At 40.8% G+C, this 17,906-nt stretch overlaps 1 protein-coding gene across 1 annotated transcript; it reads right to left on the reverse strand.

The window, feature by feature from the left end:
- Positions 1 to 8,114: 8,114 nt before the first annotated feature.
- Positions 8,115 to 17,589, reverse strand: LOC138870642 (uncharacterized). The gene is made up of 4 exons (XM_070148467.1): positions 16,979 to 17,589; positions 8,734 to 8,780; positions 8,205 to 8,333; positions 8,115 to 8,134 (listed from the first exon to the last, which is right to left on the reverse strand). The coding sequence occupies exons 1-4, from the start codon at positions 17,587 to 17,589 to the stop codon at positions 8,115 to 8,117; spliced, it is 807 nt and encodes a 268-aa protein (XP_070004568.1).
- Between the last annotated feature and the right edge of the window lie 317 nt (positions 17,590 to 17,906).

Here is a 17,906-nt window from a genome sequence, read left to right on the forward strand (position 1 = left end):
TGAAAGTGCGATACAGGAGCTTATTGATACCAATAGAATTAAAGTTCAAGCTCCCGAGGAGCCCAATATTAACAAGAATCCAATGTCAGCCCACCAGGAGGCAAATATGATCGAAATAGTGCATGTGGAGGGAGAGCCCAAGAAGCCATCACAGACCGTCATGATGATTTGCTCTAGTGGAGTCAAGACAGATGAACAATCAGCAGGTGAGAAGTTGGTGCTCAAGCCGAGCAAAAAGAGTGTTGAGCCAGCTGTGGCAGTTGAGAAAGGGTCTTTGAGCAAGGTTGTAACGAAATAGGAAGGGATAAAGGTGATTGTACCAGGAGCGGTCAGCCAACCTGTCATAATCGTGGAAGGTGCCCACGTAGATCGGGTTATTATCAAGCCAGTAACCCAGTTACCAATAATCAACAGCAAGGCCGTTCCTTGGAATTATGAACAAGTGGTAGTGATGTACAAAGGGAAGGAAGTCAAAGAAGAAGTCTGTGAAGCACAGGGTTTAACTCGCTCGGGAAGGTGTTTTACTCCCGAGGAGTTAAGAAGAGCAAAAGATAATCCGGCACTAGTAAAGAAACCGTAACTGAAGAGGAAGCGGAAGAGTTTTTGAGGAAAATGAAAGTGCAGGACTATTCAGTTGTAGAGTAGTTGAGGAAAACGCCTACTCAGATCTCATTGCTCTCATTGCTAATCCATTCAGATAAGCACCGTCAGTCGCTGATGAAAATCTTGAATGAGGCCCATGTTTCCGATAAGATCTCTGTGAATCACTTGGAAAAAATAACCAACAAAATCTTTGAAGTAAACAGAGTTACTTTTTCCAATGATGAATTGCCTGTAGAGGGTACTGAGCATAACAGAGCCCTTTACCTTACAGTGAAGTGTGAGAACTCTGCGGTGACCCGGGTATTGGTTGACAACGGGTCAAGTGCAAACATCTATCCTCTCTCCACTCTAAGCAAGTTGAAAATAGAAGATGAGAGGATCCATAAGAAGAGTATTTGCGTGCGGGGATTTGACGGCGGAGGTAAAGATTCAGTTGGGGACATAGTGCTGGAGCTTACAATAGCTCCAGTGGAGTTCACAATGGAGTTCCAGGTGCTAGACATAGCTGTTTCCTACAATCTGCTGCTGGGGCTACCTTGGATTCATGCCGCCAAGGCAGTACCGTCTACTTTGCATCAGATGGTTAAATTTGAATGGGACAGACAGGAAATTGTGGTGCACGGTGAGGATAATATGTGTGCCCAAAGTGATGCCATCATACCTTTCATCGAAGTTGAAGACGACAAAGGGCCATGGGTATATCAGGTCTTTGATGCAGTATCAGTTGAAAAGATCCTAGAGGGGAAAAGCATTCCAGTTTCTAAAGTAACAGCCGCGTCAGTCATGGTGGTTTCTGAGATGTTGAAGAATGGCTTCATACCTGGCAAGGGTTAAGCTGCTTCATTGCAGGGCATCGTACAGCCAGTGTCTTTGCCCAAAAACTTAGATACCTTTGGTTTGGGGTTTAAGCCCACAGTTGCGGATGTAAGAAGAGCTAGAAAGTTGAGGCGAAGGGCATGGATCCTTCCAAAGCCCATCCTGCGGCTATCCAGATCATTTGTTAGGCCCAGTGCCAGAAAGTGCCCAACAGCAACGGTTCCCATTTCATTGATTGATGTTGATGGAGATTTAGATAAGGGGTTCAAGAGGTTGTTCAGTGATGTTAACATGGTGGAAACTGGAGAAGGATCAAGTCAAGCGGATGTGCAATTCATTGGGCCAAGTGTAAAGATCAGTAATTGGGAAGCTACTCCTCTTCCTACTCGGAAGGAGCTTTGGTAGTGGGCTTTGATTTTTCTTTCAGTTTATCTAGATTATTCCAGGATTATAATCCAGATTCTATGTTCCGTCCATTTGGATGTGTTAAACCTTGTTATCTTTAAGACTCAATGAAATGCAATTTCCCCTTTCTTTGTCATTCCTGATAATTTCCTTATTGTTTTTCTTTTCTGTACAGTTCTTTTTATGCTGGCTCTAATGACATGGCATGCATAAGGAATCCTCAGCCCAGTCTTAAAAATCAATCTGATTCCAAAATAATAGTTCAAGAAGTAGATTGTGACTACGAATCAGAATACGATGAGGATGAAGCCTTCGAAGAGATTAGTAAGGAGTTAATTCACTGCGAAGAAAAACCCAAACCCAACCTGAATGAAACAGAAGTCGTCAGTTTAGGGGACACAGATAATATTAGAGAGACTAAAATAAGTGTCCATCTCAAGCCAAAGATCCGGGAAGAATTAATCAAAGCACTCATCGAATATAAAGATGTTTTTGCATGGTCGTATGATGACATGCCGGGTTTGAGCACTGATTTAGTGGTCCACAAATTGCCCACTGATCCAGCGTTTCCTCTCGTCAAGCAAAAGTTGAGGAAATTCAAAACTGATATGAGTGTGAAGATTAAAGAAGAAATCACCAAGCAGTTGGATGCAAAGGTTATTCGGGTCACTCGATATCCTGTTTGGTTGGCTAATGTCGTGCCTGTGCCGAAGAAGGACGGCAAAATCAGAGTATGCGGCGATTACTGCAATCTTAACAAAGCAAGTCCGAAGGATAACTTCCCCTACCTAATATCCATATTTTGATCGATAATTGTGCCAAGCGTGAGATTGGATCTTTTATGGATTGCTATGTCGGGTATCATCATGATGCTAATGGATGAAGAAGATGAAGAAAAGACGGCATTCATCACGCCATGGGGAACTTATTGCTACGGGGTAATGCTATTTGGTTTGAAGAATACTGGGGCAACTTACATGAGGGCGATGACTACTGTGTTTCATGATATGATACACAAAGAGATTGAGGTATACGTAGATGATGTGATCATAAAATCAAAGCATCAGGCCGACCACGTTGGGGATTTGAGGAAATTCTTCCAGAGGCTTCGCAGGTACAACCTCAAGCTTAATCTTGCCAAGTGCGCATTTGGTGTTCCATCCGGAAAGCTGTTGGGGTTCATAGTCAGCCGTCGAGGCATTGAATTGGACCCGTCAAAGATCAAAGCTATCCAAGAATTTCCGCTTCCGAGGAACAAGACTGAGGTGATGAGTCTGTTAGGGAGGTTGAATTACATCAGGAGGTTTATTGCTCAGCTCATGACAACTTGTGAGCCTATTTTCAAGTTGATGAAGAAGGATGATGCGGTCAAGTGTACGGATGAGTGTCAAGAAGCATTCGATAAGATAAAAGGATACTTGTCAAACCTACCCGTGCTGGTTATGCCAGAACCAGGGAGACCTTTGATTCTTTACTTAACAGTCTTGGAAAATTCATTTGGCTGTGGACTAGGGCAGCATGACATCACCGGCAGAAATGAATAGGCCATCTACTATCTTAGCAAGAAGTTCACGGCTTATGAGGTTAAGTACACTCATCTGGAAAGGACATGTTGCGCCCTAACTTGGGTGGCTCAGAAATTGAAACATTATTTGTCATCCTACACTACTTACTTCACTTCGCGCTTCGATCCGTTGAAGTATATCTTTCAAAAGCCTATGCCAACAGGAAGACTTGCGAAGTGGCAGATTTTGCTCACAGAGTTTGACATCATCTATGTGACTCGGACTGCGATGAAAGCCCAAGCATTGGCCGATCATTTGGCCGAGAACCCAGTCGATGATGAGTACGAGACATTGAAAACTTATTTTCCCGATGAGAAGGTGATGCATATTGATGAACTGGAGCAAATTGAAAAACCAGGCTGGAAACTTTTCTTTGATGGGGCTGCCAACATAAAAGGAGTTGGAATAGGGGTTGTTCTCATTTCTGAAACAGGGCATCACAACCCTATTACGGGTCAGCTTCGGTACTATTGTACCAACAATATGGCTTAGTACGAGGCATGTATTTTAGGTCTAAGGCTAGCTGTAGACATAGATGTATAGAAAGTCTTGATCTTGGGAGACTCGGATCTTCCGGTACATCAAATTCAAGGAGAATGGGAAACACGAGATTTGAAGCTCATACCGTACCGACAATGTTTGCATGATCTTTGTCAACGGTTTCGATCAGTGGAGTTCAGGCATATTCCAAGGGTCCATAATGAGGTCGATGATGCTTTGGCTACCCTGACATCAATGTTGCACCATCCGGACAAAGCTTATGTCGATCCTCTGCATATACAAGTCCGAGATCAGCATGCTTATTGTAACATGATTGAAGAAGAACTTGATGGCGAACCATGGTTCCATGATATCAAGGAGTACATCAGAATGGGGAAATATCCAGTGCAAGTCACGGGGGATCAAAAGAGAACAATTCGACGGTTGGCAAGTGGATTCTTCTTAAGTGGAGGAGTTTTGTACAAAAGAACACCAGACCTTGGATTATTAAGATGCATAGATGCTAGACAAGCTACAGTTGTCATGTCCGAAGTACATTGAGAGTCTGTGGACCACATATGAGCGGATATGTGTTGGCGAAGAAAATTCTCCGAGCAGGTTATTATTGGCTCACCATGGAGCGAGATTATATCAGTTTTGTGTGCAAATGTCATCAGTGCCAAGTACATGGAGATTTGATTCATTCTCCACCATCGGAATTGCACACAATGTCAGCACCATAGCCCTTTGTTGCTTGGGGCATGGATGTCATTGGACCAATTGAGCCAGCAGCATCCAACGAGCACAGGTTCATTCTGGTAGCCATTGATTATTTCACCAAGTGGGTTGAGGCCACAACTTTCAAATCAGTGACCAAGAAAGTAGTGGTTGATTTTGTTCACTCAAATATCATATGTCTATTCGGAATCCCAAAGGTGATCATCACAGAAAATGGTGCTAATCTTAACAGTAATTTGATGGAAGAGGTATGTCAATAGTTTAAGATTACACATCGCAATTCTACCCCATATCATCCCAAGGCAAATGGAACAGTCGAGGCAGCCAACAAAAACATAAAGAAGATACTTCGGAAAATGGTAAAAGGTTCAAGGCAATGGCATGAAAAATTACCATTTGCGTTGTTGGGTTATCACACTATTTTCTGTACTTCGGTAGGTGCAACTCCTTATTTGTTGGTATATGGCACTGGAGCAGTAATACCTGCAGAAGTTGAAATCCCTTCCCTTCAGATTGTCCCTGAGGCTGAGATTGATGATGATAAGTGGGTCAAAACCCATTTGGAGCAGTAGAACTTGATTGATGAAAAAAGATTGGCAGCAGTATGTCATGACCAGTTATATCAAAAGAGAATGGCAAGAGCATACAACAAAAAGGTGCGTCCCCGAAAGTTTGAAGTGGGTCAGCAAGTGCTAAAACGTATCCTTCCACATCAGGCTGAAGCAAAATACAAGTTCGCCCCGAATTGGCAAGGACCATTTATTGTAACCAGAGTATTGTCCAATGGTGCTTTATGTTTAACAGATATCGAAGAAAAATGCATAGACATGGCTATCAATTCTGATACAGTCAAGAGATATTATGTATGATTCTTTGTTATAATTGTTGATTGTTTGTACTTGACATTATTTCGAAGAATGAAATGACGAAGGCAATTTGTTCCGCTATCTAAACTCTCTACCCTTTATTCCCCCTTTTTTAGCCTTATTTATTTCTTTCATACCCCTCTTTTGGAATCAATAACGAAAAAGAGAGAAAAGAAAGAAAAGAAAAGGAGAAAAGAAAAGAAGTGAAAAAGAGAAAGTATAACAACAAGGAAATTCCGTGTGAACTACGTTTAACCTGATTCCTGTTAAGGATACGTAGGCAGCTTCACGGCTCGGTCATAGTAAAATAAAAAGTCAAAAGATCCCCAAACAATAAACTGGGGCAGAAGTTGTGATTGTAATAAGAAATATGATTCCAAAAGTTGTAATTCTAACCTATTTAAAGTTGTTTTGAGCCCGTTTTATACCCTTTTCTTTCCAAACATATCCAAGAACCCACATGGCTATCCAAAGAAAGACCTCCCGATCAGTCTTCGAGAAATGCCAAATCAAGCAAGTAAAGAGAATTCATATCAGGGGCAACACTCCGGTTTAAGCAAGAGAAATCAAAAAATGAGAGAGTCTTATTGGTGAAAACCTTCGGGGGCACCATGAGGCGACGGAAGCTGAGAGAAAGTAAAAATGAGAGAGTCTTATCGGTGAAAACCTTCGCGGGCACCATGAGGCGACAAGGAATTGAGGAATAAAAAATGAGAGAAGTTTGTCGATGAAAACCCGTTAGGGCACTGCAAGTCGAACAAGGTCCGTAAGTTGGCGGAAAGTAAAAAATTGGGTTGTGGAAATCTTGGAGCACAAAGTAAAACAATTGGAAAGGAGATTGGTTAAATAGACTGGGCTGATTAATCCAAAATGCATACCATGATCATTGGTGCCAGTGAATCCACTCAGATAAGTTTCTTTTCCTATCTCCAATAGTCATTCAAATTTGGATTTTCTTCTTTATTATTAATTCTCAAAATCGTTACATTTCATTGTTGTTACTTTTACTCCTCTAAAGCTCTTCCAATGTTAGCCTTGTTTCAACAAATAAGAAGGAATGTCAAAGTGTACTACCAGATTCAAAATTGCACAAAGCAAAATGCGGCTAAGACATGCTAGAGATAGTATGATGAAAAGTGGGACATAAGGTGTAAGCAAAAGCTATATCGGTGGAATGGTTCAGTAATATCATGGGATATGTACGGGTTCAGGCAGAAAGGTCAGAAGGAGAGAACAACAGTTGGGGGGATCCTGCAGTCAAGGATCAGTCAGAAGGTCAAAACAGTCTTTTCGACCAGTTCAAGGCAGTCGGTTGAAGCAAAGCATGGCAAAGAGAAAACCATCCCCAGCAAGAATGTCACAACTAACCACCACGTTTTAAACTGACAAGATTTTTCTTTGATTTGAAAAAGGGGCAAAGATGACATTTGTTTCAAGAAGCACCCGGAAAGGAAAGCAAGTACCATGCAGGTTTGATCGCAGAATTCTCAGGACCCTCTTGGAAAATGGGACTTAGTTTAAGATTTAAAATAATCATGAGTAGCATAACTTAGCACAAATGCACCCCAAAGGATTGTAAATGGAGCTTCGAAGTTTGCATGTTTGAGATACACTTTGGACATTACCCTAGAGGCCTCGGATTTCAAAGTAATTTGGGAAGACTCTCATAGCCTCTATCTCTCGGGTTGGCCAACAAAGGGACCGAAAAGAACCCGTTTCCACTTTACTTCCTCAAGAAAGAAGAAGCACCATCTTTTTCCATCTTTTTACCCCATGAGAACAAAGATTCTGACTTCTCTTCTTTCCCAGACTGGTGGCTATGATTTTATGCTTCCTCAACTTTTTCCCCAAGCAGAAACACCATCTTTTTCCACCTTTTTACCCCATGAGAACAAAGATTCTGACTTGTCTTCTTTCCCAGACTGGTGGTTATGATTTTCTGCTTCCTCAATTTTTTCCCCAAAAAGAAACATCATCTTTTTCCACCTTTTCCCCCCAATATTAATTGGAAATTTTCAGGACCCTCCTGGATAATGTGATTTAATTTGAAAATCTCAGGACCCTCCTGGATAATGGGACTTAGCTTTAATTCAAAATATTCATGAGTACAATATCTAGCATAAGCTATACTTTGTGAAAATATAAGTTGGTTTCAAGTTTTCATTTTTAAGACAAGACTCAATTCGAAACTTCAGGACCCTCCTGGAAAATGGGACCTAGGTTAAAATCCAAAACAATCATAAGTAGTAAATATAGGACAAATGTGCACCAAAAGGAATATAATTTGGCATCAAAGTGCGCATAGGAGTTTTCAAGACCCACCTGAATAATGGGACATAACTTTAAGAATTCTATTAGATAAGTAAGTTTTGTTATAAGAGATCACAGTTTAATGCTGAAATCGTCATTCGTAAGATAAACTTTAATTTGGAATTTCAGGACCCTCCTGGATAGTGGGATCTAGCTTACAGATTATTAGAAATATTGAGTAAAATGATCCAATTAACACTCACAGATGCGCTCAGTTACCAAACTGGGGCAGAAATTTTTCTTTTTGTTTTGTCTATTTTGTTGAAGTCAGGTGCCCATCTAAAGAACAGGGAAAACAACACGGATGTTAAGGATTAAAAGCAGTTCAGGATCAAGTAATCAGGAGCCCACCTGGAGAACAAGGAAAAACAAATCAAGTTTCAAGAAAGATTGACACAAGTATTGGTAATCAGGCACTCACCTGGAGGAACGAGGGAGAACAAGTCAAAGAAAGGCAATTGCAAAGATAAGATGGTTGAAATATTAGCAATCAAGCGTCCACCTGAAGAACAAGGAAAAGCAGTTGAAGATTCAGTAATCAGGCGTCCACCTGGAGAACAAGGAACAACGGTTGAAATATCAGCAATCAGGCGTCCACCTGAAGAACAAGGAACAACAGTTCAAGTTTCAGCAATCAGGCGCCTACCTGGAGAGCAAGGGAGTACAGTTCAAGTTTCATCTTTCAAGTTCTTATTGATATTTGTCAGCAGCCCACCTAGAGAACAAGGGAATACATTTTGAGTTCAGCAATTAGGAGCCCACCTGGAGAACAAGGGAATACATTCAAGTTTCAGCAATCAGGAGCCCACTTGGAGAACAAGGAAATACATTTCGAGTTCAGCAATCAGGAGCCCACCTGGAGAATAAGGGAATACATTCAAGTTTCAGCAGTCAGGAGCCCACCAGGAGAACAAGAGGATACATTCAAGTTTCAGCAGTCAGGATCCCACCTGGAGAACAAGGGGATACATTCAAGTTCATACAGTCAGGAGCCCACCTGGAGAGCAGGGGAACACAGTTCAACTTCAGCAGTCAGGCGTCCACCTGGAGAAAGGGAAAGCATCTCAAAGTACAATTCGAGTTCAGCAATCAGGCATCCACCAGGAGAAAGGGAAAGTATCTCAGATTATAATTCAAGTCAGCAACAAAAGGAGCTCGCGGCAAAAATGTGAGTCAACAGTCCGAGGTGATCAACAGAAGTTAGTCACAATAAAGAAAAAAGGAGAAGGGCAAGAAGTTAATCCAAATGCAGAAGTTGATGGAAGATGTGAACTGCTTAAGACATGGTGGAAGTCACAAGCACTACATGTCTGGTTTTGATCCAAAAAGTTGAAGAAGAATGAGCTAGCACCTGCAGCTAACAAGCGCCAAGGTTCAAATCTAAAGTCTGCATGAAGAACCATTCAAGACTCAAGATCAAGCTTCAGAAAACTTATAGATAGGAATCTTGTAACTCGTAGTTGACAGGCTTAGTTAGTCTTTTTCATTTGATTTTTGAAGTAATAATAGGAACCGCGGACCGGAACTTCGACGGCACCTCAATCGGCTCTCCACCTCGGCATACTCCATCATCTCACTCACTTCTGAACTACACGTGGCCTGATTCCTTTATAGCTAAGGATATGTAGGCAGCTCAGATACCAGGGCTCGGTCATTCCCCTTTTCTCTTAGTTTTGGTCTCTTTAAATAAGGGTCGGGTCAAAAAACCTGTCTAGTCGTTCTTTGTCTGAAAACTCTTCACGTTTCCAGTCAAAGAGGGGCAGCTGTAGACATGTGATTTTTGACCCTCCGCAAGATTTTTCATATTTTAGCACCTAAATATTTAATTTAGGCCTAATATAGCTATTTCAACTCATTTTAACTCTTTTACTTTATTTTATTACAAGAAAAATGAAAATTACAAAAATATTTTAGTTTATGTAATTTTCATAGAAAAAATTTTAAAAAAATAATAATAATACAAAAAATAGTATCTTATTTTTATCTTTATATAATTTCGAAAAACACAAAAATAGTTTCATGTTTAGTTTAATTAATAAGGATTAGCTTTGGCATTGTGTAATATTTCTATCTTATTTTAAAAGCATTGTGTAGTATTTCAGATTATGAAAAAAAATACAAATAATATGTTGCATTTGCATTTAGGATTTAATTTTGCATTTTAGGATTAATCAACAAATTAGTTGTTTTATAAAAATGGGAAAAATCACAAAAATGGTTTATTTTTGCACCTTTTTAATTTTAATCTCGATTTTTGGTAGTTTTTCCTGTAATTTGGTCCTTAATTATTTAGAGAATTGTTCAATGAAGATTATCTACCTAACCAACTAGAGAATCTTCTAGTATTTGTAGGGTTAGAATTACACTAATTAGGTCAAGTGGATAATTAAGAAGTGAAAAGTTGAATTGATAGTGGTGAGTGCACTAAGCTAAATGCTTATTTAAAGAGGCCTGAAAAATACACGCTGGGCAGACAAAAAAACAGACCCCCTATCGAATAATCTCCCCAAAAAAGAAGAAAAGCCATTGCAATGGTTTCTTCTTAACCAAACACCTCTGGATTTCGTCTTTTTCCAACACCCCTTAGCATCAACAACACAGACCCCCCAGCATCATCTTCTTCTACAAGAAAAGTAGTAGTCATGAGAGAGCAACCTAGAAGAGAGATCGACAGCAGCCAAAATTAAGAACTACCCCCATCGTTCTTCCTCTTTCACCGTCGATCTCGCTGGAAACGAGAGTAGCAACAGTGAAAAGTTTCTTTTATTTTCTTCTCGTTCTTTGGTTGTCGTTGAAAAGCAGCGTCTTTTCAGTTAAGTCTGAGTTCCGTTAAAGCCCGTTCGTAGGTCGCTAGCTCCATCCATTAGGTCAGTTTAGTTCCGTTCGATTTGTCGACGATTTGAGGTTCCGTCCGAGCTACCGTCGAGATTCGAGTTTTGGTTCGGCAAATTTTATGTTCGGTTCTTGTACGCCGGCTCGGGTTGGTCATTTAAAGAGGTTCCATTTCTTTATTCTAAATTTCGGCTGCTTTCGATCTCTATGACGAATTTTGTTAATTTGTAAATGTTTTACATTAAAATGATGTTTCTTGGCGTACACTGATTTGGTTGGATCATGGTTGAATTTAAATTAAATATGATGGTGTTTATTGCTCTATGTATTGTGTATTGATTTGTTTCTTGTTTAAATCACAGCACCTCTTATTTTAAAAATATAACAAATCTGCTTTAAGTTTGGTTACTCTTCATTTCGTAGGATTTCAATTATTTTAAGCTTAATTAGTTCAAAATTAGAGAGTGGAAACTGTTTGCTGTAAATCCAGTTGATAAGGAAGGCATGTTAATTGAAATGAATCCTAGAATTTTGAGGTCTTCAACTTTAGCCTCAAAAGCTACTAACTTCCAACAGCTAAGATGGTTGCTAAGCTATTAGTTGGTTACTGTCTGAATCACATTTACAACGATATCACAAAGAAGCTACTGACTTCCAATAGCTAAGATGGCTGGCCTCATTTAGTTGATTTTGAATAATTAAATTCTTAGAATTCGAGGCGTGCCATTTAGTTAAATTTCCATGGCCCTCGCAAATTCGAAAAGGCGTAGTCGCTTTAGGCGCGCTACTTAATAATTTACCTTCCTAAACTCGGGTGCTCATTTATGTGACCCAAATCCAAATCTCAATATTAGATAAAATGTGTCGTGGACCGCGGGTGCATTTATGTAGCGTGGCTTGCGATGTGTTTTAAATAACTTTGAATTTTTCCCGAATTATTAAAAGCGGCTAAAATAATAGCACCCTTTTGCTTTAGCTTTAGATTTTGCTTTAGCTTAAACAAATGTACAGCATGTGCCGATTGTTCTTTGGAGTATATTTAAGTTTGTTGTCATTTGGCTGAAGCTCATGAATCAAAGTTTGGTTTTTAAATTAACTTTAGGTGCTACTGTTTTGAACTCATCATTGGATGTATATTAAATTGAGGTGATAAGAAATTTATCTTCCTTGTTTTCATTTAGTGTAGTATTTAGCGTACTGGATTATTTATTTTTAGTATTTAATGTGTTAAGTTGTACGGTGTCTTACATGTAAATTAGCAGCTCATAGTTCTTAGCTTATTATTTGATATTAGTTGATTGTGCAGTAGTGAGAAAATTGGAGATCAACTGGTGTACCATTATCTTTTTTTTTTTGCCACAATTCCCTATTATTCTTGTTTGAAGTTCGTGTATCAAGTTTCAGTGACTCAACTCTGTTTTGCTTGGTGATGCTCGTTATTGGTTTCTAGGCACACATTTTGTATGGAAATTTGAGGTGTGTCGTGACAAACAAAAGTCTTAAATGCACGGCCCTCATTTAATTAATTTATTTATTTTTTTAGAAATCAAGGCGCGCCATTTAGCGAATTTTCCATGGCCCTCACGAAGTTAAAAACGCGTAGTTGTTTTAGGCGCGTAATTTAAAATTACCTTCTTAAACCCGGGTGTGCATTTCATGTGACCCAAATCCAAGTCCTAACAACGTTAAATAAATATGTCACGGATCGCGGGTGCATTTCATATGGCGCAATCCAAAAACGTGTTTTGTATAACGTTGAAATCTTCCTGAAAATGAATTAAAAGCGGTTTTAAGTATAAATGCACATAGGTTGAAATTGTTTTAAAATCAGATAATTAAGACGAATATAACAGTTGAGCGATCGTGCTAGAACCACGGAACTCGGGAATGCCTAACACCTTCTCCCGAGTTAACAGAATTCCTTACCCGGATTTCTGGTTCGCGGACTGTAAAACAGAGTCAATCTTTTTCTCGACTCGGGATTTTAAACCGGTGACTTGGAACACCATAAATCTCCCAAGTGGCGACTCTGAATCTGATTTAATGTAAATAATCTGGTTTCGATTGTCCTTTAATTGGAAAAACTCCCTTATACACCCCTTCCGAGGGTATAGGTGAAAAAGGAGGTGTGACAGTTGGCAAAAAGGCGACTAGGGAATGGAGGCCCTATGTATAAAATCTCAACTTAGGGATTGGAGCCCTAACGTTGGCAAAAGGCGACTAGGGAATGGAGGCCCTATGTCTAAAAACCTCAACTCAGGGATTGGAGCCCTAATGTTGGCAAAAAGGCGACTAGGGAATGGGGGTCCTATGTCTAAAATCTCAACTTAGGGATTGGAGCTCTAATGTTGGCAAAAGGCGACTAGGGAATAGAGGCCCTATGTCTAAAAATCTCAACTCAGGGATTGGAGCCCTAATGTTGGCAAAAGGCGACTAGGGAATGGAGGCCCTATGTCTAAAAATTTTAACTAGGGGTTGGAGACCCTAGGTTGGCAAAAAGGCGACTAGGGAGTGGAGGCCCTATGTCTAAAATCTCAACTTAGGGATTGGAGCTCTAATGTTGGCAAAAGGCGACTAGGGAATGGAGGCCCTATGTCTAAAATCTCAACTTAGGGATTGGAGCCCTAATGTTGGCAAAAGGCGACTAGGGAATGGAGGCCCTATGTCTAAAAATCTCAATTTAGGGATTGGAGCCCTAATGTTGGCAAAAAGGCGACTAAGGAACGGAGGTCCTATGTCTAAAATCTCAACTTAGGGATTGGAGCCCTAATGTTTGCAAAAGGTGACTAGGGAATGGAGGCCCTATGTCTAAAAATCTCAACTTAGGGATTGGAGCCCTAATGTTGACAACAAGGCGACTAGGGAATGGAGGCCCTATGTCTAAAATCTCAACTTAGGGATTGGAGCCCTAATGTTGGCAAAATGCGACTAGGGAATGGAGGCCTATGTCTAAAAATCTCAACTTAGGGATTGGAGCCCTAATATTGGCAAAAGGCGACTAGGAAAGGGAGGCCCTATGTCTAAAAATCTCAACTTAGGGATTGGAGCCCTAATATTGGCAAAAAGGCGACTAGGGAATGGAGGCCCTATGTCTAAAATCTCAACTTAGGGATTTGAGCCCTAATGTTGGTAAAAAGGCGACTAGGGAATGGATGCCCTATGTCTAAAAATCTCAACTTAGGGATTGAAGCCCTAATATTGGCAACAAGGCGACTAGGGAATGGAGGTTTTATGTCTAAAAATCTCAACTAAGGGATTGGAGCCCTAATGTTGGCAAAGGCGACTAGGGAATGGATGTCCTATGTCTAAACATCTCAACTTAGGGATTGGAGCCCGAATATTGGCAACAAGGCGACTAGGGAATAGAGGCCCTATGTCTAAAAAATCTCAACTCAGGGATTGGAGCCCTAATGTTCCCAAATGGCGACTAGGGAATGGAGTCCCTATTTCTAAAAATCTCAACTTAGGGATTGAAGCCCTAATGTTGACAAAAGGCGACTAGGGAGTGGAGGCCCTATGTCTAAAAATCTCAACTTAGGGATTGGAGCCCTAATGTTGGCAAAAAGGTAAAAGATTGATATTGGGGATTCTAAACTACCCTTCTTTTTTTCTTTTTTTTTTTGATTTTATTCTTATTTATTTTCTTTCAGTTCAATTCATTTTTTTAGTAAAAAAAATGCAGGAAATAATTTGGAGGAGACTTCCCTTTTGGGTTGATTATTGTTGCAAAGTTGTTTCTAGCGCTTGCATATTTCTTTTTCCATTTTGGTTGCACCTACTTCTTGCACGGTTGCTTTGGATTGCACATGTTTCAATTTTTCAAACAAAGAACAATTGTTAGTTTGAAACGATAGTTGGTTTTGTGGCTTTGACTATTTTGATCACTTGATCGCGGCCCAACTCTCCTGGTGAGAACCTCTGCCGTTTGCTGGCTTTTCTGAAGATTGATCTCTCTCCTAAAACTGAGGAACTCAAATTTCCAAACTTTCCATATGATGGTTCAACCACGTGGGGCTTTAGTCTTTTCACCTTTTTCTTCCTCTAGGGGCTTTTGACTTTGATTTCTTTTCATTTTCAATGACTTTGATTTCAAAGCATCGGCCATCATGGCCAATCGGGATCGACTTGATGCACCCGCTGAGGCTGGGTACTTTTCTTTGGACTTGGCTTTTGTTAAGCAGAACCCGGTAAGACCAATCTTGCCACCTTTTCTTTGTATTAGCTTCAGAACAGAGTTAGACCGAAAGGGGTTCAAAGAAAAATAAAATAAAGGACAAAAAAGTGAATTAAGGAGAAGTGTCCCTTTCATGGAGGAAAGAAGACTTATCTGGAGTGCATGCGGACTTCAACAAACATGACATGCTTCTTGGACTGGATACATGATCTGCACAACTATCCAACTTCTCATAAACCCATTGCGACCCGTGTTTTAAAACCAAGAAACTTTGCCAGGACTCTTTCAGTACCAATGGTGGTGAGGGGTTTCTTCTTTTCGATCAACGGCGCCCTTTGCGGGTTTTCGCCAATCGACCTATCTCATTTCTCTTCTCACCGTCGCCTTATAGTGCTCTTTACGAGTTTTCACTGACAAGACTCTCTCATTTTCAATTTCTCTGTTCACCGTCGACTTATGGTGTTCGTGGGTGTTCACCAATAAGACTCTCTCATTTTATTTCTCTCATTTTGATTGTATCGGATCCAAACAGCTCCTTTCTCCGATTTTGAAAACCTTTCGTCGATAAATCGGAAGGACTTGAACAAGGTTTGGGTAAAAAGAGTTGGATCGAATTACAACTTTGGAACCGTTTAGGCGGGATCATCGTCGAACCATTATAACATCTGCCCCAGTTTCACTTTTGGGGAAAATTTGATTTTTGTTTTGGTATGACTGAACCCCAGGAGAGAGGCTGCCTACGTATCCTTTCGGAATCAAGTCGAACGTAGTTCAGGGAACTTTGTTTTTGATTTTCTTTTTTCTTTCCTTTTTTCGAGTTTTGAAGAGGGTAATGAAAGAAAAGTAATGGGCTCAAAGGGTTAGCAAAAGGATTGGACTGTTTGGGGTAGCGAGAATGAAAGCCTTCGTCATCCCAATCAGATAGTGCTATTGCTGCAGAAGGACTAGACATAGTATCTTTTGACCGTGTCTGCGTTCACAGCTGCCTCGGGGTCGTTTTCTTCGATATCTTCCAGATATAACACTCCTCTTGGTAATATCTTTCGGATAATGTATGGGCCTTTCCAGTTAGGAGCAAATTTCCCTTTTGCTTCCTGATGATGAGGAAGAATACGCCTTAAAACAAGTTGTCCCACTTCAAAATTTCTGGGCCGTACTTTCTTGTTGTAAGCACGGGTCATTCTTTGTTGGTAAAACTGCCCGTGGCAGACTGCGGCCATTCGTTTTTCATCAATCAGGGTTAACTGTTCCAGACGGGCTTTGACCCACTCACTGTCTTCAATTTCAGCTTCAACAATGATCTGGAGAGAAGGGATTTCAACTTCCGCGGGTATTACGACTTCAGTGCCATAAACCAAAAGGTACGGGGTTGCTCCGACCGACGTGCGCACAGTAGTGCGATACCCCAACAATGCAAAAGGCAACTTTTCATGCCACTGCCTAGAACTTTGAATCATCTTTCTCAAAATCTTTTTGATGTTCTTGTTTGTTGCTTCGACGGCACCATTGGCTTTAGGCCGATAAGGAGTAGAGTTCCAATGCGTTATCTTGAATTGTTCGCATATCTCCCCCATCAAATGACTATTCAAGTTTGCAGCATTATATGTGATAATAGTTGTAGGAATGCCAAAACGACAGATAAGATTGGAGTGCACGAAATCTACCACAGCTTTCTTAGTGACAGATTTGAGAGTGATTGCTTCAACCTATTTCGTGAAATAGTCGATGGAGACCAATATGAATCTGTGCCCATTTGAGGCTTTTGGCCCGATTAGCCCAATGACGTCCATGCCCCAAGCAACAAATGGCCAAGGCGCTGACATGGGATGCAGTTCTGTGGGAGGTGCATGAATCAAATCACTGTGCACCTGACACTGATGATATTTCCGAACAAAACTGAAGCAGTCTTTTTCCATGGTCATCCAGTAATAACCCACTCGAAGGATTTTCTTTGTCAAAACATACCGTTCATATGGGGTCCGCACACTCCTGCGCGCACTTCATACATGATTCTTCCGGCTTCTTCAGCGTCAACACATCTTAACAAGTTGAGGTCCGGGGTCCTTTTGTACAAGACATCACCACTCATAAAGAAACCACTTGCATGCCGTCTAATGGTTCTCTTTTGGTCTCCACTAGCTTGCTCGGGGTATTATTTGGTTTTCAAAAATCTTTTGATGTCATGATACCATGGCTGAACATTTGGTTCTGCCTCAACCGTATTACAGTAGCCATGCCTCTCCCTGATTTGGATTTCCAAGGGATCAATATGGGCATTGCCTGGGTATGGCAGCATCGAGGCCAAAGTAGCAAGTGCATCGGCCAGTTCATTGTGACAACGAGGGATGTATCTGAACTCTATTGACTTGAACCACTTGCTAAGATCTTCTACATATTTCCTGTAGGGAATAAGTTTGACATCTCGAGTCTTCCATTCTCCTTGGGCTTGTTGGATAATCAGATTTGAATCTCCCATGATTAATAATTCTTCGATATCTTGGTCAATTGCCATGTTCATACCCATAATGCAGGCTTTATACTCGGTGGTGTTGTTTGTGCAGAAAAACCAAAGCCGGGTCGTGGCTGGATAATGCTGACCAGTGGGTGAGATCAAGATTTCCCTGATTCCAACACCTTTTGCGTTTACCGCTCCATCAAAGAACATTTTCCAAGTATTAATATCTTCGGATATTGCCTCAACTGAATTTACCTCTTCATCTGGGAAGTAGGTGCTCAAAGGTTGGTATTCATCATCAACCGGGTTTTCAGCCATGTGATCTGCTAATGTCTGGGCTTTCATTGCTGTGCGAGTGACGTAGACTATGTCAAATTCCGTGAGCAGGATCTGCCACTTCGCTAACCTCCCAGTGGGCATTGGCTTCTGGAATATGTATTTTAAAGGATCCAACCTGGTTATGAGGTAAGTGGTGTAGGCCTGCAAATAATGCCTCAGCTTCTGAGCGACCCAAGTTAAAGCGCAGCAAGTTCTTTCCTGTAAAGTGTACTTGGCTTCATAACTGGTAAACTTCTTGCTCAAATAGTAAATGACCTGCTCTCTCTTTCCGGTCATATCATGTTGCTCGAGGACACAGCCGAAAGAATTTTCCAAGACGGTTA

This window comes from Nicotiana sylvestris, chromosome 6 (assembly GCF_000393655.2).
Source record: "Nicotiana sylvestris chromosome 6, ASM39365v2, whole genome shotgun sequence".
Lineage (NCBI taxonomy): Eukaryota > Viridiplantae > Streptophyta > Magnoliopsida > Solanales > Solanaceae > Nicotiana > Nicotiana sylvestris.

Bases quoted from the DNA above. Each gene is read 5' to 3' on its own strand.
- LOC138870642 (XM_070148467.1), bottom strand. From the start codon at position 17,589: ATGAAAGCCCAGACATTAGCAGATCACATGGCTGAAAACCCGGTTGAT. The intron at 8,334-8,733 runs GTGGGATCCTGA...CTTGTTCTCCAG, and splicing joins TGTATCCCCTTGTTCTCCAG to GTGGACGCCTGATTACTGAA. The intron at 8,135-8,204 runs GTGAGTGCCTGA...CTTGTTCTCCAG, and splicing joins GTTCTCCCTCGTTCCTCCAG to GTGGGCTCCTGATTACTTGA.